This window comes from Pygoscelis adeliae, unplaced genomic scaffold, assembly GCF_000699105.1.
Source record: "Pygoscelis adeliae isolate BGI_AS28 unplaced genomic scaffold, ASM69910v1 Scaffold27, whole genome shotgun sequence".
Taxonomy (NCBI): domain Eukaryota; kingdom Metazoa; phylum Chordata; class Aves; order Sphenisciformes; family Spheniscidae; genus Pygoscelis; species Pygoscelis adeliae.
The window spans coordinates 1,580,318-1,602,002 of record NW_008825410.1 but is presented as its reverse complement, the minus strand read 5'-3'; the positions used below and the strand labels follow the sequence as shown (position 1 = coordinate 1,602,002).

At 41.3% G+C, this 21,685-nt stretch overlaps 1 protein-coding gene across 1 annotated transcript in view; it reads left to right on the top strand.

Moving 5' to 3' along the window:
* LOC103922435 (probable acyl-CoA dehydrogenase 6) overlaps nt 1-21,685 on the top strand; it is an 81,597-nt gene that overhangs the window by 56,927 nt on the left and 2,985 nt on the right. The window contains exons 5-8 of the mRNA XM_009330578.1: nt 1,189-1,356; nt 7,633-7,806; nt 13,868-14,029; nt 14,184-14,334. Coding sequence (XP_009328853.1) covers nt 1,189-1,356; nt 7,633-7,806; nt 13,868-14,029; nt 14,184-14,334 — 655 coding nt within the window. The remainder of the gene's footprint in view (nt 1-1,188; nt 1,357-7,632; nt 7,807-13,867; nt 14,030-14,183; nt 14,335-21,685) is intronic.

Sequence of the window (21,685 nt, the reverse complement as noted above, 5' to 3'; positions counted from 1 at the left end):
CTTGTAAGTTCCTTTAGCCATAGCTGTATCTGATATTCCCTCGTCTTATACCTTATACAATTTTCTCCCATCGATTTTCCCCAGTTCCTTCATTAACAAGACTTCTTTTCAGCCATGCTGACCTCAGTCCCAGTTTATCCTGTAAATGAAGATCAGATCCTTGGTTTTGCTTTGTTTTACGTTTAGAGCCTTTGGGAAGAAGGTTCCTGTGCAGATTGAGGTGGGTGTGTATGAAGGTATAACCAGCTGACTTAAATGTGCCTGCCCACACCTCTTGGTGTCTGACTCCTACCCTCGAAGTCTACTGCTTCCCTCAGTAGGTGGGCTCTTACGGACTTCATAGTCTCACTAGATTTACAGGTGCTATTAGGGGTGTGATGGGGTTCTCTTATACCATCACCTACTTATAGCTAGATATCTGTTGGAGAGTCTTCCTCAGTTGGGGTTTTAGTTGAAGAAGTTCAACTGCAGGGGAAAGAAGCCAGCTCTTTGGAAATTGTGCTGGAGTGTAAATAATAGCTAATGATTCACTCCGGCTGTCTATTGCAACTAGGGCTGCTTGCAACGTGATGTGAACACTCACAGATGAAAATAAGATCGATTTTTGCCAGGGGGTATAAATAGCAGATGTTTAGAACTCCTTCATGTACAGACATTCTTAGCATTTAGACTTGGCCTTTTGAAAGTTTACTATCTTTGAATTTATTATGCCATTCTGACCAAGAACATGCAGGAGGTGCATGTACGTGTATCTTTATGCATACACAGATATTAAGGCTTATGTTTGTTTAAGTCAGGACTCTGAAATTAATGGCCTCCTCAGTGACTAACATGCACAGTAACAGAAACATGTACTAGATCACCTCAGAGTGAAACGTTTCTGGCCTGAGTTTTTGAGGACCAAATTTACTTAAGGGAAAGTTTTCTGCTTTCATCCACTGGGATGAAGACTCCACCTAAAGGAGGGTGAGAGAAGTGGTCTGGTTTCCCTGGCTTGCCTTCCAAGAGTTGTCCAGATGGGTCTGCCTTGTGCAGCCTGAAAGGGTAGAGGACTTGGCGGGGGTATGAAGGGAGAACCAAGTAGTAGTTGTCTGTCTGAGAGCAAGGGACTGACTCTGCCAGTCGTACAGGGACCAGCTTCTCCCTCCTTCACAAGAATAACCCTTCATTTCCTATGTTTTGAAATAGATATCAAGACGACAGCTGTGAGAAAAGGTGATGAATATGTCATAAATGGTGGTAAGATGTGGACTACGTCCGGGTGCCAAGCGGACTGGATGTGCCTGCTGGCAAACACCAGTGAAGGACCTCTCCATCGAAATAAATCTCTCCTATGTCTGCCAATGAATCTACCTGGTAATAACACAGAACTCTTTCTCTTCTAATTTGATTTTATTGGTGTTTTTGTGTATGCCCAATAGAAGAGGGAAAGGTGTTTGACAGAAAGGACCGCACCCATCAATGCTCTTCTAAGTTAGTCACTGTCATACAAAGTTGGTTCTGAAATGCATTTGCACACTTCCACAAAAAACTAGGGGACAAGAGGAAACAAGAAGGAAGTTAAATATTTTGCAGACTTCAGCTTGTGACTCCCAAATAATTTTATATGGAGAGTCCTTTTTGCCAAAAATAAATGTGTAAAAGTTATTCAGATACATTTGCATGTGAATATTTCATAACCTTCTGTGAGAATGAATAGACAAGGCAATGCCAAGGACAAAATTAATGCCTTAAAGAAATCATTAAAAATAGAGCCAACATTTTTTTTTTAAAGTTATAACATCCATTTTCTTTTAGTTTTGGAGAAGTTCCAGAAAACTTTTATCTTGGTTTTCTGTCCCCAAAAAGCATGAAGATGCAAACAGTCTGCAAAATAAATAACATATTACTCTGTTTACATAGATCTTTGCTACATATGAACTATATGTAAAATGTTCTTAAATTATCTTTCCAAATTAGCATTAAACTCCTTCCTGTTTTGTATGAGGACGGGTGAATAGAATATATACTTCTTTTTTCAATCAATGGGGAAGTATTTTTAAGCTTGCTGTCTTATTTCTTCAGAAAATATTGAAAGTGATTCTCAAACATGTGAAATTAAAAGGATGAAGAGTTTAGAAATTTCAAACTTGGGAAATACCTCCCAAAACAATCTTATCCCACATGCCAATACCTGGCTCCCAGGACCCCATGGGCAGTATCTGACTCCGTTAGGGTGGGTTTACTGACCAGCTGTATCGAATACTAGAAGGATGCAATGCTGTGCTGTGATTGTATCGTGTGGATGGTCCTGACCTTCCTCCGATAACCATCCTGCACCACCCAACCTGGTGGGCTTGCTGAAGAGAAGTGCAGGCATACCCACCCAGGGTGCTTCATGGCTGTGCTCTGCAAAGGGATCTTTTTGCCAGGGTGCTACTATCATTATCAGTTTAAATTACAAAAACAGTCTGTGAGTTAAATGTGGGCTGGAATGAAAGCTTCGAAGATCTTGGAAATAGGGATTTGTTTTTGAAGAAGTCTAGTAATTTGGGTGAAGGCACTGAAGAAATACATCCTGATCTAAGGGTACAAGTTTCAGTGGTACAGTCCACACGGTGTCTGTTCCCAAGTAGTCTGCAGACCTTGCAGCAATAATGTGCTGTATGCATAAAGGACATAATTCAGAGAGGATACAGTTAAGGTTATGTTGGCAGGGACCTTTTGCAGTTTTAACACCTGTTCAAAAGTTTTTAAACCTTTTTGGTTTTCACTTATTTTAATATTTAAAAAATTATGTAATATATTGATTTATTTAATATATAATGTATAATATGTTTTAACACATATTTTAAATATACAATATCGATTTAATAACAATAATGTATATTAATGTATTTATGTATTAATATAAAATATTAAATCCTATGGCATTTTTGTTCATTCAATTCAGAGTATTGTACATACAAAATATATGTCATTATCAGCATTTCATGTAGGGCATGTAGGGACACCACCATGGCGGTGAAGTGAAGGTCCATATGTTCACTTAATTGATCAGACTGAGAACAAAACCCAGGTCTCCAATGTTGCAAAAGAGGGTGATGAGAGCTACTTAAGGGCATGTCTTGCAAGTGAGTTTCAATATGGAGTAAGTCAAGCAAGTCAGTCAGTTGCCTTGGGAATTAAGCAAGTTCTGAGTGGGCTGTGAGTTTCTACAATTTCTGCTCATGCAAGACAGGCTTTGAATGGGAGCTCGCAGAAGATGGACCCGAGCTGCTTCGCTAGTTGTTGGCTTTGTCCTTATTGATAATTGATGAGCAAACATATGACTCAGAGCCAGAATCTCCCTGAATTTCCAGGTACACTCACTTATCAGCCATCTGCATGAAAGTCCTCCTTGTGATTTTTCATGAAAGGATCAGAGTGCAAATGCAATACTACTTCTCTGAGATTAGTTTTCCAAAAATAACAAAGCAGCCAACCCACTGTTAGAGGCAGATCAAATATACAAAAATTGACTTGGAGGTTTTCAGCTACTTTGCTTATTCCAAAAAGACATGTGAGTCATCGTAGCTTTAGCGGGGTGCGGTGTTGTTAGGTCACACAGCTTATACACAGACGTTCTTTACCTGTGGTAAATAGATTTTGAGTAGAAAAATTGCCTGAGTCACCTGAATCTGATCTGCAGAAGTGTAGAAGCCTTCCTAGAAACAAAAATTGCACTCCTCAAAGTGTATGTGCTTTCATTCTTCTGTGTGATACAGATACTGACCTCCAAAAGGGTCACTGTACCAATGTTGGTGACCTTTTGAAATGAAGTATTAAGACGGTTATTTGTGCTCAGTGGGTGGGTCATATCAGAAGTGAGATTTTTCAGGAAGACAAAGAGGAAAAGTATGAAAAAGGCTGCCATTTGACACAGATGTGAGGAGGAAGCTCCAGCTGTTTTGATACATCCTAAGGATGTCTGTCTGCCAAAGATTGTGCTCCTTGGAGGGCAGCAGACCAAGACTGTATGGGAAGTGTCTGGAGGATGTCACCGAATGATGCATTATCAAGCGTCTGTAGATGCACGTGTGTCAAAGCTCGAGAACGAGTGTGTTATGTCTGACTAACTGCTGCAGTCACCAGCCTACATGGCAGGGTAAGGAAGGGATCAGTGGCGCAGCGCTAGCTGATTCCTTGCTAGCAGCTGGAAGGACATGGGAGACTAGTCCAGCATTTTTTGCAAAAATCTTCATTGCTTCACACTTGTATAACGTGGTGATTAAAAAAAAAGAAAAAAAGTTCCAAGTCTGAAAGTGAATAATTAACTTCAACAACTGGTAGTTTATTGGAGATGTGGAGTAGGATTTGCTTCTTCTAATTTTAGCTGTGTACAGTGTCTATTATGGGGTGAAGCAAATCATGGTCTAGATTTGACAGACACTACTGAATACATTTCTTATAAAGGAAATTTGGATAATGGGAGTGTGGATTCACAGTAAATGTCCAAATTAGGTGAACACTCCTCATACTAATGATGTCTTAAAATAAAAGCTAAGTTTCTCATACGATGAAAGAGAATCTAACAAGTTGTAAAATGTCTGTGTGTAAGATATACAGACAAATGGCTTGCAGCTCTAATCTGGTAACTATTTGTGCGCTGGTTTGTTCTCTGAGTCCTCTAATAGTGCTAGGGTAGATTGCAAGGAGGAGATAATGGAGAAGAGCATTCAGGAAAGGGGAAAGAGCACGTTTCTCAGGTTGCAATTTAAAATGTGCCTCTTTCCATTTGTAATGGCACTAAATGGTGTCAGGAGAGAGTGACTGCCTTTCTCTCAAGATAGAATATAGGAAATAAAAGACATTGTCAGAAGGCTGGAGGAGTGGGAGAAAATGAAAAACCAAAGATGCCTGGGAAGAACTGCCCAGGAAGAGATATAGCAATCCATCTCAGTGATACTGGTGCAAGTAGCACAAATGGCTCTGTTAGAGTGATTTTAGTAAGTCAGGCACTTGGCCTTGCTAGATTGAGATCTGTGTGTTACTGGATGGCTTGTGATTTATTTAATACAGACAAACTCCAGGAGTTATCTGGGCAGATGATTTCTACTGCTGTTGGTAATTTTTAGTATATAGTACCCCTTTTGAAGAGAATGAAGATAATTAAACCAGGTAAAGGAAGATTTTGATGCCCATATGGTAGCCAAAGAGATGATTATGTATCGTTGTCTTCAAAAAAGAGAAAATGGAAAGCATGTGCTAGCCACAGAGGGGGCACTACATGAGGCTGATGCAGTTTGGCCTCCTTCTGAATGAGAAACATGAATTAATCTAAGAACAAGTGAAACTGGTAAGGTACAACAAAGGGGGGATGCTGCTGGATTCAGGAAACTTGAACACACAACCCAATCGGGAAGAAGTATGGATAGAAATCATTAACACATTTAGCTCCTCTAACCAAAGCTCTAAGAGCTTTCTTCAGTAGTTGTTGTTGTATGTGGATCTGGGGAAGTACACAACAGGATTGATTTAGCAATATAAAGAACTGGAAGCAGTTGTACTTTTTCCAGTGGAGTCCTTAGTAAACCACCCACTAACAAGAGCAGTAAGTGCATCTTCATATGGGTGAGGAGCAGTGATTGCATAAAACCAGCTGGAAGTAGACCAGAGACATGATCTCTGAGACTCTCAAAGAAACCAAGCAGTAGTATTCCAACGGGAAAAGATGTTCCAGAAATCATTTGGGCCTGTAAATGGTTCAGTGTGTGTTTGTTTAGCTCTGATTTTAATACGGAAACAAACCATAAATGCTTTTTTGGCATGACTGGGTGCAAATTGCTGGATAATTTTCAATCCGAGAGTCAAAAATTTTTATACAGCTGTCCTGATTTTTTTCCTGTGTTGAACACATATCAAAGCAAATATTCCTAACACATAATCTGTTTATAGATTGGCTGGTGGAGAAAAATCTTGAGTGGAAGGTGTGGAAGTCTGTGTGGACCTTATTCTGAGAGCAGTCTTGGCATTTGGAAATAGTGTCAGTATTTCATCGCTGCGGAGAGATGAAACTTTCCATAACCTTATTCAATGCAGCCAGCGAGAGTGAATTTGAAGGGAATGACTGCCAACTTCTTCCACCTGCAAAACCGAAGTAACTTTCACATGGCTGAAGGCCTCCTGTCAGTAGAAGTTGAGATGTCTGTGTTAGTTCAGAAAGAGATGTTCACTGAAAGCCATGAAGGATAGCAAGGTACAAACAAGTACCAAGAGGGACCACAACAATCTGTGCAGTGACCAACTCCTACTAAGCTGCATTAGAGAGTAGTAGAGGATTGAAAAAAAAAATAGAATAAAGAGGAAAATACTACCAGAATACCCCTCATCACAAAACTGGTTAGAATACCATGTATGTGGGTAGTAAAATGTTTGGTTTTCTGCAAAAACATCTATGCTGATTTTGAGGACTGTTTTTCTACATATATTGACTTGGCAGATGTAATCAGCGTGTTTTGCACAAATCCTCATACCTGGTTGTTGGCCTCAGTTTACCCTGAAACATTCTTGACTTCCATCCCAAATATTCGCATTAGCCCCAGAGCAACAAGGAGGTAAAAACTGAAGACAAGGGAATTCCCACAAAAAATCAGTGGATGTCTGTTAAACTCTCATGGCACAGTGGTAAGCAATGCTTGCATCTGAACAATAGCAAGAAAGAACTTGTAGCTAGGAAAAAACAAACAACAGGAAGGAGTCCTACCTGGGGTGACTAGGTAGCTGAAGTCTTACGTGGCCAAACCTGAAGGAACCGGGTTCATCTCCAACAGACCATTGCACGTGGTGTCAGAGTCAGTGCTGTGGGAAAGCAAACCCTCTTCACAAGCATGTCCACATGAAAACTCAGAGGAATGAATTGTGATCATTATGAACCCTTCTATGACTACTTAGGTGAACTAAACAGTATTTTGTAGGCCATCATAAAATGCATAGTTTTAACAAAGTTTGGAGTTGATATGGAATTGTTGGATGTCTGTAGCAGTTATGAATTTGAGTCTAACTTTTTATCATTAGGAAAAAGTGGTGTGGTGTGATTATAAACTCTCTCTTCTAGAGGTACCATAAAAAATCAGGATAGGCTAAAAAGGGGAGGAGAAATGTGGAGGAGAGGGGAGGAAGAGGATTTTCAGGAGAAATTCTCTAGTTGCAGCTTCAAACATAGCTCTGGTTTTGTCATTATTAAATATTTCTCTACTGTGTCACAGCAGTGCAGGTACTCAGCAAATACTGCTAAATTGAATTCCTGCATTTTATTATAATGCACTAAAAATCAAACATAAGCAAATAAATATTGCATTGTTTCAAGATGTGCATGAAGTAAGATTATTACTACTAGTGAACAATTATTATTTGGGGGCATAATGAAAAGTGGGGCCTTTACAATTGCAGTTTCTGATTTGCTAGTTAAATAAAATGGAAAAACTCTTAAAAATAGGATGTGGGCCATTTTACTCTTAAATTCCAGAATACTGTTATGTTTTTCCTAAAGGTAGGTTTCACTGTAGTCTTGGCACATACCTTCACATCTGCAAACTTCGCTTTCTTAAAATGCTGTACTTGTATATAGTGCTTCTATTTTTTGTGGCCTTGCTAATATCTCTTTTTCTTCAGGCATTCATGTTGCTAAAAAGATAGACAAACTGGGCATGAGGTCATCGGACACAGCTCAGATCTTTTTTGAAGATGTAAGGGTCCCCAGCAAAAACCTTATCGGTGAGGAAGGAAAGGGTTTTACGTATCAGATGTTGCAATTCCAAGAAGAGCGGCTGGGGGCATTAGCCACTGGTAAGTCATCGTTTGTGCTTCTGGGGATGGGCAGGGGACACAGGGGTCACCCTTCGCATGACTAACAGCACTTTCCTTTTGTTGTAAATTGCAATGACCTCTTATGATCTGTTTTTGAAATCTCTCATAGCCTGGATACAGGCGACCTTTCCTTTCTGTAGAAAAACTTGAAATAGAAAATATTTTGTGAGGCATCACAGAGGCTGGTTTTGCCTTGTTTCTTTTTCTTGGTGCTTTTCTGCTGATAAGAAAATATGGCATCATGTTATGTCTGCTACAAATATAGTACAAAGGCTATCAAAATACTGGCACGAAAGGACGGTGGCTTTTCCTGTAGGACAGTAAGCTATGATGTTTAACTGGATTTTAGAAAATTAACTTAGTGGCTGTGTAAAGAAGTGGCTCATACAGAATGTAAGAGTTTTGTTTTGCGGATCTGTTTTACCTCTGTACACTTTGGGCATAAGTGGTACAGCACCAAATGCCTTTCCCTGAAGTTATGCTGTCACAGAGTTCCTGTTACTCTGAACTCAGGCCGTACTTGAATCCGCATATTTGAGTCACACGGATTCTGGATATTCCAGGTAACCAGATCGAAGTCTGGATTGTCCATTTTCAGCCTCCCAATCTTCCCCCCTTACCCCACAGTGTTTGCTTCTTCAACTTAAATGTAATGTGGTTCATGGTAAGAAGGTTGGGCCTCTTTAAATTTCAGGGTTGTATAAATAATTTCACCATGTTCGTGCTCCTGTGCATACCCTGTCTGTTACTGTCTGCGTGTGGCTGGGGAATCGGGAACTCTAAGAGTGATTTTCTGATTCAGTGACCAAATGAAAAATCACTCCCTGTTGTGGGTTGATCCCAGACTAAATATTTTAGAGTTCAAATGCTTCAAAAAAATCTTTGGTTTGGGCCAAAATTCTTAGTTCAGCCTGAGGTAAATAGTAAATGTGAGAGTAGTTTTAGCAGAGAACAGGAGGTTAGACTTGCAACGGATGCCACTGCAGACTCAGGCAAGGAGGAGACATGGTCCTACTGCTGGTCCTGCTTTAATCAAGACATACACAGACTGCAAGGATGTGCATTGTGCATTTTTATGCTCAGTTTAAAGTCTAAGTTAAACAAAACAATCAGAAACTCTGGGTTGCAGTGATAGTCCCCAGGCAGCTGAGTAGCCTGCAGCATTAGTCATGCACCAGGCAAAAGTGACGCGCACTGACAGCATCGAAAACAAAGCCTGGCAGGTTAGATCACTCCTGTTAAAACCACTGGCAGCTTGGTACTGTCCAGCCTTGCACAACTGCCCGGCAGTCACCGTGCTCTGCCAAGAAGTGGGACACCAGGTTTCAATTCTTCTTTTTGCCCAGAACAACACAGCAGGAGCAGGCGAGCCCTCGCCCTGGATGAGCAGTCTGGGAAGGGCATCTTCGCTCCCCCTGCCATGGCCAGGCAGGGGCTATCAGGGAGGAAGAGCCTTGGAGCTCACTAAGGGAGAGGGAGCTGCCTCCTGCAGCATGGTGGCCAGCGTGTTACACGTTGCTGCGCCCCCTGGTTTTGCTTTTATCCACTGTCTGAAATAAAATGCATGAAAGCACTGGGAGCAGGGACAAGACCCATGGTTTGGGCCAAGTTGCAAACTTCAGATGTAACCAGTTGTGGTAAACAGGAAAAAAGAGTAACCGATGTTTCAGAAGGGAGCCAGGTGCTTGATGGGTGCGCTTTGTTACACCATGATGTCTAGCTGTTAACTTCCAGTCCTGCAAATGGTTTCACATATGTTCAACCACAAGTGTTTTGCTGAAGGCTCAGATGTGCAAAACTATGTACATGCCTTCAGTAGTTTTATGATTAGGTCTGCATGCGTAATCCTAGTCCTCACTTCTGGCCCTCAGAAGGACATTTCTGTTCCTTCTGAGTTCATGACTATTCATGTGACATTGAAAATCATCAGTCTGCTTTTAAACACTTTAGGGACTAGTCCTGGCATCCTTGCTTTCACTGCTTCCTAACACTTGGAAGAGGCGGTTGACTGCCATTCTTTTCTTTCTTTCCTTTTTGGGCATTGTTTTGTTTTGTTGTGTTTGGGGGGTTTTATTTTGGTTTTTGGTTTTATGTATTTTTACTATCAAGTATCGTGTGCTCCAGCCTTCTCTTTGTTTATTATCTTCTTTGTGGCCAGATTTCAGAACGTGTGGGGAGTTTCCTTCTTCATCTTCTTTTTTCTCCTTTTAAAATGAATTTTCAGTCAAACAGATTTAAAATATAAATGGAAAACTGATTTCCTGGAGTTGCAAAATTTGGTCACAGGTGTGGTCATTTCTTTCGAGTGACACGTTATCAAAGGCATTGGTAAAAGCCGCTGTGTTTCTTGCTTCACTGGAAGAGAAGAGCTGCCACGTATCTCTCCCATGTTGTGACACTCGGTAAACACCGTCCATTTGTGGAGCTGTTGCACTGATCACAGGAAAAGAATGTTGCTATGGCAAGAAAGCAAACAGGTTTTTTTGTGAATTGCTTAACTTGGAGGCAAAGAGGGAGTTCAGTGTGTGTGAGAGAGCAGAATGGTACTTTTCTAATGAATTCTATCTGCTCCTGTAGTCTCAGTTTTACGAGCACCATTGAGTCATGGCCAGTAAGCAGGATGACAGATCCTTTTGCATGGGCAGTGCACGTCCTTAAGAGACAGATTGCTCAGCTTGGAGCTCACTGTACATCTCACTAGAGAGTGATCAGCCACAGCCTAAGAAAAATACATTATTTTTGTTTTGAGAGGAGACATAGCAAAGCAAAGTGTGTTTACAGTGAGCAGAAGTTTAAGTGGAAAAATATAAGTTGGATGGAGGTACGAGGAAAAGATTATTCTGCATCTGGCAACTTAAAGTGCTTTCACAATTCGCATCTGTGTGGTAGACCATGCGTTCCTTAGACTGCCCTAGAGTGATATTTTCTGCATGTGCTGTCAGTTGAAACCCATGGGGCCAAGTTTGTCTGAGGATGTGGAGAACATTGTATGACAAAAGAGGAAACAAATATACAGGGGCAAGAAAAAAGTTTAGAGAGAAAATGAGTTTCACTGTTAAGGATGGTATTTCTCTGTACTTATATGACTGGCACAGTATTGTTGTACAAGGCTGTTGGCAGTCATGGTATTCACCATGTGCCGCATTTTGTTGCTGTTTGCTGCACAGCTAAGCTTTGCCATGTTAGAACTATGCTCATAGCTCTAAATACCTGTGGTCATAGCATCACAGAATGGTTTGGGTTGGAAGGGACCTTTAAAGATCATCGCATGCAATCCCCCTGCCATGGGCAGGGACATCTTTCACTAGATCAGGTTGCTCAAAGCCCCATCCAGGCTGACCTTGAACACTTCCAATGATGGGGCATCCACAACTTCTCTGGGCAACTTGTTCCAGTGTCTCAGCACCCTCATCATAAAGAATTTCTTAGAATCATAGAATGGTTTGGGTTGGAAGGGACCTTAAAGATCATCTAATTCCAACCCCAAAACATTCTTCCATATGTTCAATCTAAATCTACCCTCTTTCCGTTTAAAACCGGTGCCCCTTGTCCTGTCACTACAGGCTCTGGTAAAAAGTCTCTCTCCATCTTTCTTATAAGCCCCCTTTATATATTGAAAGGCTGCAACAAGGTGTCCCTGGAGCCTTCTCTTCTCCAGGCTGAACAAACGCAACTCTTTCAGCCTGTCTTCACAGGAGAGGTGTTCCAGTCCTCTGACCATTTTTGTGGCCCTCCTCTGGACCCTCTCCAACAGGTCCATGTCTTTTTTTGTACTGTGGGCTCCAGGGCTGGATGCAGTACTCCAGGTGGGGTCTCACCAGAGCAGAGTAGACGGGGGAGAATCACCTCCCTCGACCTGCTGGCCACGCTTCTTTTGATGCAGGCCAGGACTGTCCTTAGAAGATTTCCTCTGTTTATTTCTGTGTGCAAATGGCAGTTCCAGGAATAAGCAGAAGAGTGGTGATGGCAGCTAAGGAAACAAGAGGATGGGTCAGCTGGGGCAGGAAGGATGCAGTGAAGCAGAGAGGCAGACACTGTGAGAGCAGTTTTCTCAGGCCCCCCACTCCCAGCCCTGATGCATGGTGACAGCCTGAGCAGAGATGGGCCAAAACCCCTTCGTGATCTTCAGCCCTTTTGCAAGCAGGACCTAAATAGGTGCTGTCCTGTTCCTTCCCACCCAGTCCTTCTCTTTGCTGTTTCCCATCTCTTCTTTCCCTGGTGCTGGATGCTGGGAACCACATGAGCCATGCTGGAGCACCTTGCTCTGACAGACCAACACAAGACTACTGTCTTGTCCTTATCCCTTCCACCTCCCTTCTGCTGTCCTAGCACTGGCATGTACGGTTTAGTTTCCCTCCCAGCAGCTCAGACTCGGCTGTATGCTTCCCAGGTATCAGTTTGGGGGCAAGGGACAAGAGATGCCTAGACAATTCTTGCTCTTTCTTTAGCATCTCTAAAGCTGGAGACCATAGACATACAAGTGAAAAAGCTATTAGTGTTATACATGCTACAGTGTTGTGTTACATGGTCCTTCGGAAGAACAGGGATGTTTCTCTGTACAAGAGATGTCCCTGAAAACAGCAATTTATTTTCCTGTCCAGAAAACCAGCATTAGGGTGGCAGCATGGTGTATTAACACAGAAGAAATGAGGCCATTAGTGTGTATGCTCTTTTGAAAAATAAGCGTTGAGGCTAGCTGTTTGAGAAAGGAGGGGAAAATATTTAAGGAATGAGAAAAGCTGATCACCTTACGGAATATGGGGACAGCATGTGAAAAATAGCGCTCTGTGGAAGAGCTGGTGAATGATCATGGCAGGGGGCAGTTGGTGGCATGCAGAGTCTGCATATGAGAGCAGTATAGGGATGAAGTTTAAATAGAGGTGATCTTGAAAGCAATGCAAAAAGGAATATGGAAGCACACCAGGTTCCTGTAAGGAACTGTCATGTGAGTAACTGGCAGGTGGGAAAAGGGATTTTGTAGTAGTCCAGGGCTTGGTTGTATTTTGCATTTCAGATTCAGATTTTTGTGGTTTAGATTCTAAATGTGAATGAATGTGGATATGCATATTTTGAAAAGAGAAAATGTGACCCTTCTCATACAGATGGATTTGTGAACTCTCTCCCTCTTCCTACTGCTTGCCATAGTGACATAAGTCCACATTTGCCAGACAAAATTCTCTACAAATTCAGCACCTGCTGTTATCCTAGCTAAGCTGCAAGAGACTGATAGCCTAGCCCTTCACTTCAAGTCTGGTTTGCCTTGGAAAAGAAACTTTTCCCTTTTCTTCTTGTTTAAAATAGGGTATCTCTAAGTTTGCTCAAAAAGTAGCAGTGAACTAGTTCTCTTGCTTTAAAGCAGTGTCTGCCATCTCTCTCACCTGTCTTCCAGCAGTATCCTATTTTGATTCTGTTTCCATTAGAAGCACTGTTTAGCATTTACTAAAAGTGGCTGTGAATCTTAATGTTTTTCCGCTCCTTTCTATACTGGGATCTGATCACAGAATGCAGACGTAGTAAGCAGCCTGTTCGTGTTCCTTGATCTCTGAATAGGTTTCTGCCTTCTCCCTGAAAGCTTCCTTGAATTTACATCTCTATGACATTCCTCAGTGAGCACACCATCTGCCTTCAGATTTTCTTTGGGGATTGTAACAGACCTTCAGGACACAGCATGGAAAGCAGGAGTTCCCACAAGCTTTTGCTAGGGCCCCAAATGAGGCATTAAGGATAAAGTCACATACTTGTCATTACATACTGCTCTCTATGACTTTCCTTCCCTCCTCCCTACCCCCTTCACTCTCCTCTGAGTTTTGACAGTTTGGGGCTCAGGTGAAATAGGGATAAAGAGGTCTTCAAGGTACAAGGAAATACCAGACTTTTTTCAGAATCGAAACTGCACCCCAAACTGAGAGTATGGAATAATTTACTTTAGAAAACCTAATGTATTGTTTGTACAGTGTGAAGAAAAACATCTTTTTCAACAAGAAGAAAAACAACAGATCTGGCTAAAATGATGTCTTGTTCTGTGCTTTGCTTCTTCAAGTCCTGACACCGCTGGAAACTATAATACAAGAAACTATTGACTACACTCGCCAGCGGAAAATGTTTGACCAGTCCGTCCTGCACAACCAAGCCGTGCACTTCCGCCTGGCCGAGCTGGCAACCGAAGTGGAGCTCCTTCGCTCGCTGCTGTACCGTACCGTTGGTGAGCTCCCACATCTGCCTTCCCAGATGTGCTTCTCTTCATGCAAAGAACGTTGTCAGGCTAAAGGAACATGGGGAGGCGATTGCCAGAGAGGCAGGCTGTGATCAGTGACTGTGTGTATAACTGCTTTTTTATTTCTTCTTTTTTTTTTTAGCTCTCTATGTGGAAGGCAATGATGTGACAAAATTTGCTTCCATGGCTAAGCTAAAGGCAGGTCGTCTGGCCCGTGAAGTGACTGATAGCTGTCTCCAGTTTTGGGGAGGAATGGGATTCACCAGCGAGGTTCTGGTGAGCAGGTTTTACAGGTAAGCAAGTGAGTGGTGAAAATAAGAAATGACTTTACTGAAATTTGGCCTCTTAAATGTCCTGTTGAAAGATCACCCTCTTGAAAAGGGCACCAGCTCCTAGCTGGTGTGAATGGTATTGTTGCACTGAGTGGCATGTCACTGATGTACGTTGTGGATGCAAGGGCATCCACAGTCCCATTGACTTCGGGGTGACATGTGAGTGTCAGGACGTAGGCAGACTATTCCTTTGCCAAATCTTGGCTTTGCATTACAACTGTGTAGTTTGAACTGCCTACAGGTTAGCTTGAATGTCAGGTGAAAGAAGTAAACTCCATGTTTTCCCTGATGGTCCTCTGGTACCTGCCAGACAATAGGACAAGGAAAAAAAGGGGAAGCCTACTAATGAGTGATTTTTTTTTTCTCTTTGCTCTTTGTTTGCTTGTAGTCTTGATTACAAGAACAGAACTAAAACAAAACAGAAGCTTTCTTCCAAAACCAATGAAAATCAGATTTGTCTTTTTCCCCAAATATGTGTGTGAAACTGGAGTTCACCGTTAGGCTCCTGCAGTAGTCTTTTGTGATAGCAGTCTCCACCTGATTAGTCACACCAGATACCATGTGAGACGTATGAGAGATGTAGCTGCTTCTGGCAAGTTGTTAGATCATTAAAATGGTACAGAGGCCTTTTTAATATTTAAAATTAATTAAAGTCCCTTCAGATTTTACTCTATCTACTTAGAGCAAAATTCTCTCTAAGCAAACAGTTTTCTTGGCAGCTGTTAGGAAAATTCTGGCCCCGGTGTCTTATATTCTGTAGAAGGACCAAAATGGAATTTGCATTTTCTTGCAGTAACAGATTTCAGTTCAGCCCTTACATATATGATACCTAATCAAAGGTTAGCAAAATTAGTTAGTGGTTCAGTTAGTTGAAAGTTTTGGTAAATGAATCTGTGTAAAGTGAGAGCAGAACACTTGAAAAAAAACCCAACAAACTGTAAAAAGGTAGTTTCTTTTTACTAGGCTGAGTTACTTTTTCTATTTTTAATAGCATTTTATGAACAAGAATGCCATTGTGGTAAGTCAGAGAGATCCTCAACCTTTTTTGACTTGTGGATTCCTGAAATTTTCTGGTGAAGGTACAGACTGCTGCATGGTGGTGGTTTTAAGCCAGCTGGCAATATGATCGTTTTTCTTAGTTATTTTTTTCACAGCCTCTTTATAGCAGCTAATGGTCCCTGGTAATGCAGATCTTAAAAGCTACTGCAGTAGGCACTCTGAATAAAATGAATCCTTGTCTTGAAGCGCTTACTGTCAATGTAGTAATGTGTACAGATTAATGTGTATGTGCTTTTATATAGCTTTGATTTGTCTTTAGATTTCCTAGCCCAGTGTATTATTGCTAACTGTGGGGCAGGGCTTTTCTGTGTGAATTGCAGAGTGGTTTCTAAGTACACCAGCACAGTTACATTTTTCCTGAGAAGAAATCCGGAGTATTTCCTATTGGTATAAACTGTGTCAGCTGGCTAAAGAAACATACCTTTCTTTCTGCCTCTAAAACCAACACTGTTATAAATGAGGCTGAAGGTGGTGTGATATCTATACTGTAAAATTTTCTGTGAATTAGTAAAATTCCATCATTGACTAACCATAAGCTCCAGGAAGGGAGAAGTAGAGTATTATCTACAACTACAGGTTCAAGTAAGAATCTTGTTAATCTGTAACGATAAGCAAAGCACCAACTTTCCTAAAGCCGTTCTTTTTTTGTACAGCAGTCTGAGTAACCATTCACGTCAGTGTGATATTTGTCAAGTAGCAAGCAGCATAACTGCACAGCATGACATCTAGTCATAATGTACAAAGATTTTTGTAGCATAATCCTTACCAAGTTTCCAAGGAAATGTTAGTCTTTGACACATGTCGGGCTGTTACTCCTCAAAGAGCACACAGCATAATGCATCGTTAGTGCGTGAAGTCTTTGAATTTTAGTTATTAGTGTTGGTGGGGAGATAATAAACAGACCTGGCACAAAACTGTCTGCCAAATGACTTTATTCACATCTGTCATTTTAATCATTAGTCTTTTAAACTTTATAGAACAACTGACTTTTCTAAAGTGCAGTATTGTCTAGAAGGCGTAAAGATAGCTGTTTCACCATGTAGGTGCCTATACTGTGCTGACTTTAGAGACGTAAATGTCTCGTTTTCAGTTGTAGGGATTCTGAGAAGGAGAATGTGTTTGAAAAAAAGTTTTGAGCCCAAATATCAAAGGGTTTAATAGAAAAATACAAGCCAATATAAAAAACAATAAGAGTGGACTTTCCAGACTTGACCCTACTAGCAGGATTCTGGAGAAGGAGAGCACCAGACTGGAGTTGTGTTTGTTTATTTTTCTCTCCCCTGTATGAAATGCCTCAAAGACATCATGACTTAGGAAAAATCAATTGAACAAACCCACAATCTATATGAAAACCCCAGGTTGTGAGATCAGAGGGAGGAAAGATTTTGTAGCAAGTATATTGCAGTTTTTCAGACTTCATAACATGAGTTTTAAAAAATTTCAGGTAGTGATCTATATATTTTGGTAGTAATTCTATGTACATTTCAATTGTTATAGGAAGAACTTGTCTGGCCTTCTTAAAAAAGTTTGGTTTTTTTTAAATTAAGATTGTTTCTAAGTACTAAACACTGTGTCTGACTGCTGCCAGTTCTTACTATTTTACTCTTATGGGGTGTGATGGGGAGAATGCTATCATTTCTTTACTTGCTGCGTTGTGAAAGACTCGAGAAAGCAGTAGTGAAAAATACTGATTGACTCATGTGAAATAGATAAAGTCTAAATAGCATTGCAAATGCACATAGCTGCAGAAGAAAAACAGGTTTCTTCTTTTCCCTCAACTGTCACCTAGGTATTGCAATATGAAGTTTTATTTGTAATTCAGGTTAATTAAAAATCAAACTTCTACATAGTTTTAACTGGAATTTTTTTTAATAAGTAATGCATTTCCTTCTAAATTATTTTTTTATTCCTCAGATGTTTAAAAAGTCAGTTGAAATACTTTATTCAGTTTCATTCTTTCTTTCATTTTTTATATCCTCTCATTCTTTACAAAGCATGTCTAAACTAGAATGAGGAAGGGGGGGACATTCGGAGTGATGGCGTTTGTCTTGCCAAGCACCCAACGTGGGGCCCGAACCCACGAGCCTGGAATTAAGAGTCCCATGCTCTACCGCATGTCTAGACTAGAATGAGTCTAGACAATTGTGGTTTTTTTAATCAGTCTTTGTCATTATCACAATTTACGGCTGTACCAAACGAAACGAAACCTATCAATTTCTGCTGACAAAAACAATTTGCTTTGAAGTCAGTAGCTAACGGTTGGGACAAGACTTAATAATGATTCTGTGGTCATCTGTGAAAACAAATCCGTAGTTTCAACCTTTTTCTGCAGAGATTTTGAGACAGATGCCTGTCTACCACTTTGGTTGACTTTCATGAGTACCTTGAGGGAATTTAGGAGATGAAGCACATGACAGCTAGCTCTAATATGGCAGATCAAAGTAGGCAACTGTACAGTGATGACTTTAAGGCGGAGCTATGCTCCAGAGCAGGCCAAGGTGATGCCCGCTCCTGCTCAGCTGTCCCTTCAAAATGCCCCTTTGGGGAAACGGGCAGGGCCATGTGAACTGGCAGGCACGGCCGCTGGTTCTTCCTCTGGATCAAAGTCTCCTTTCAATGCTGCTTAATCTGGACAGGCCATAAGCAATCTAGCTGAGTCTGAAGATGGAAGAAGTCACAAAATATTAAACTTGAGGGTACATCAATATATTTTGTGGAGAAAAATCTTGCCAGTAATACAACTTTAAAATAATAGTTGTGAGAGAAAAGAGGGTAAATGTTTTGTAATCAAGTGGAATTTGTGCTGAAAGGAAGCAGCGTGTAAATGGCCTTCTGGGAAGCAGTGGTACTCTGAGCCAGCGTTGTGGTTTAACCTGGCAGGCAGCTAAACACCACACAGCTGTTGGCTCACTCCCCGTGCCTCCTCAGTGGGATGGGGAAGAGAATTGGGGGGGGAGGGGAATGGCAGAATTTACCACAAAATGCTTCAAATTTTCAGAAGAAAAAGAATATAGAATAAAAATTGGCTTAAAAAGCAAAATCTTTGATTTGGAAGTGCTATAGCATTACCTCATGGGAGTTTGTGTATTGCCTCTCTGGGTCTCTTCTGCATGTTAGGATCCTCCCTGGACAATCCCTTACTGAGCATGACGTCACATGGTATGGAATGTCCCTTTGGCCAGTTTGGGTCAGCTGTCCTGGCTGTGCCCCCTCCCGGCTTCTTGTGCACCTCCAGCCTTCTCAGTCGGTAGAGCATGGGAAGCTGAAAAGTCCTTGACTAGTGTAAGCACTACCTAGCAACAACTAAAACATGGGTGTGTTATCAACATTATTCTCATCCTAAATCCAAACCACAATACTGTACTAGCTACTAGGAAGAAAATTAACTCTATCCCAGCTGAAACCAGGACAGCCACATAAACCTTGGGAAGGATTTATCAATGGCCTCCCAACGACGGAAGCAGGGAGCAGCATCTCTGAGGACCACCGCCATGAAGCCAGACTGCTAGGGAAAACCAGAGCTGGAGTCACCAAAACTCGCTTTCTTCCCCACATCTGACCGGCACTGATCACTGCCAGAAAAGGGAAAGAAAATGACTTAGTTTATTTTCTCGGGAGTTTAAAATTTGTAAACAGTAGTGGGATGCATAACTGCAAACACCATCACATTTTATCAGCTTGAGGCTAGAGACAGATTTAGTTTGCCATTAGCTGTGGCCTTAGCACCTGTATAGCACATTACAAGGTCAAAAGCTTTTCTCGCGCTATGAGATAGGTACCTGTCCCTATCACCATGGCTAGTGAAATCGCACGCAAGGGAGAGCTCAGACTGGAGCAAGGACCAGCCCTGATTTTCAGGATAACTGGGACCAAAAGGTTTACAGGCAGGGTGATGGACACGGCTTGGCTTGTGCAAAACAAGGGCTGAATGGTGCTCTGGATGCAGAGGGGTCATCACCAGCCCAAAGAGGAACGTTAAACTTCAGGACTATACTGGATTACACTACTCAGGAACACATTCAGGCTGTAAATTAGAGAGTTCCAAATCGTTAGAACAACTTTGTTATGTGACAGCCTTCAAATTAGGATAGTCCAAGATTAAAGGGAGATCGTTTTGTCTCCTCAAAGCAGTGCTTGATACATTTCTGAAGGAGGTTATATGCCATGGTTACCTATGGAGATGGGAAACTTGATTTGACGATGTCCTTTTTGTTCCTTTTGCTGCCTAACTAGAAATTATTGATAACCTGGATTGTGTTTGGTGGGTGGGAAGGGCTCCTCACCCTTCCTCATAAGTGCAGTTTTTTAACTCAGCATTGAAGAAATTATTTATATTTTTTTTTTCCATCAAAAAGTGGATTGCTTTTTAACATTTACATCTCTTGATTTGGTTGAGTAGTCTTATCATCTACAGTGGATGTTTCAGGTGCATGGGATTTCCTGAATGAGAGGAAACTCTTTGCAGGGAGTGTTTTAGGGGGGCAGAACACAATGGTCAGGATTTATCTCTTTCCTCAGGCAAATTCCCACTCTCTAAGGAAAACAGCATTCAACAAGCAGCTAGAGGTTCGGTCCCTCAAAATGACACCTTTACGTAACTGTATGGTGCATTGCAGGCTGGTTCCTCACTGTCCTTGGTCAGGGTGAAGCCATCACAGGTTGGTGCTCACCTCAGCAGGGCTGCAGGTAGTGCAGGACGTGCTGCTATGTCATGGGGGCAGCGACAAGGCGATGGAGAATTCAGAAAGCAAAGTGTTGCTGTGCCAGCTCAAAAGCATTTTGGAGGTAGCCTACCTAAAGCAATAAAATTTTAATATTTATATATTAAAATATTTATATGCTGGATTAATAATGCATTATCGATATAATATAAACTATCAAACCATAAACTTACAATAAATAGCTGATATACAAGCTTACTTTACTATGTCATCTTCCCCAGCTTCCTCACAGAGTTCCTGGCAGGATAGTTAGTACCACGGTTTTGTTTTCTTACGCTGAAAGCAAGTCTCTTTCCCAGAAGAGGGCTGCTAGATTAAAATCATTCGAGTCCTTTGTCATCTCAATCCTCTTAAACGAGGTGAAACCTTCTGTCCTGTCTCCCCAGGGGAGAGATCGGCATTAGTTGCCTGCCTGTAGATTCTGTAGGAAACATTCCTTATCATCTCATCCATAGAGACAAAAATATAATCACCAGCAATTTTGTAAAGACACGCACACACGCATATATATAGACACACACAAAACCATATGTGAAAGGTGTTTTGTTTTTTTAAAACATGTATTTATGTGTGTTAACCTGACATGTCTGTCACACACCACAAAGCCAGATCTTAACCACTGCCTATTTATAACTTCATATAAACAATTTTCCTGCTGCAAATGGAGGATTTTTATTGGCATCACAGAGGAGTTCTGAGGATTAATTACTTACTGTTGCTACAGTGCTGTGAAGATGCAAGATGCTAAGCATTGGCAGGGGCTTTCGGCAGCTTGAAAAAGCAGACAAGCACCGCAGCACAAAGAACAAGAAACCTACCATTGTTCCAGCTCTGCTGCCTTCAACAAGGCCCATAGGAAGGTGGGGAATCTTCAGGTTATTGAATTAAGTAGAGGTAGTTTAGCAGCACTGTTTCAGTGTGTTGGGCTTTTTTTTTTCTTCTCCCCAAAGGAGAAAAGAAATTTGTGAAGAAAATTGCTTAAGCGTGCAGTAGTTTGCAATCTGGCTAGCACAGGGAACTTAGGCAATGCTGTTAGGGATGACTCAGCGATATTAATGGCAGTTTTTAAATGAGTGCAATTAGAAATATCAAAAGTAAATAAGCTTGGAGCAGCCATTCATTTTTAAAGCAGAGAAGCTTTATATACTATATAATACTATACTATAATACTATCTAATACTAATACTATACTATAATACTATATAAAACTAATACGGAGTATGCCAGATCTCACATAGCCATTAGGGAGACCGGGATGCTTGTTGGTTAAAAAACTTGAATGAAAATTGTACCTTCTCTGTAAAATTCTCCAATACCTCATTGTCCTGGTTTTGGCTGGGATAGAGTTAATTTCCTTCCTAGTAGCTGGTACAGTGCTGTGTTTTGGATTTAGGATGAGAATAATGTTGATAACACACCGATGTTTTAGTTGTTGCCAGGTAGTGCTTACATTAGTCAAGGACTTTTCAGCTTCCCATGCCCTGCCAGTGAGAAGCTGGGAGGGGGCACAGCCAGGACAGCTGACCCAAACT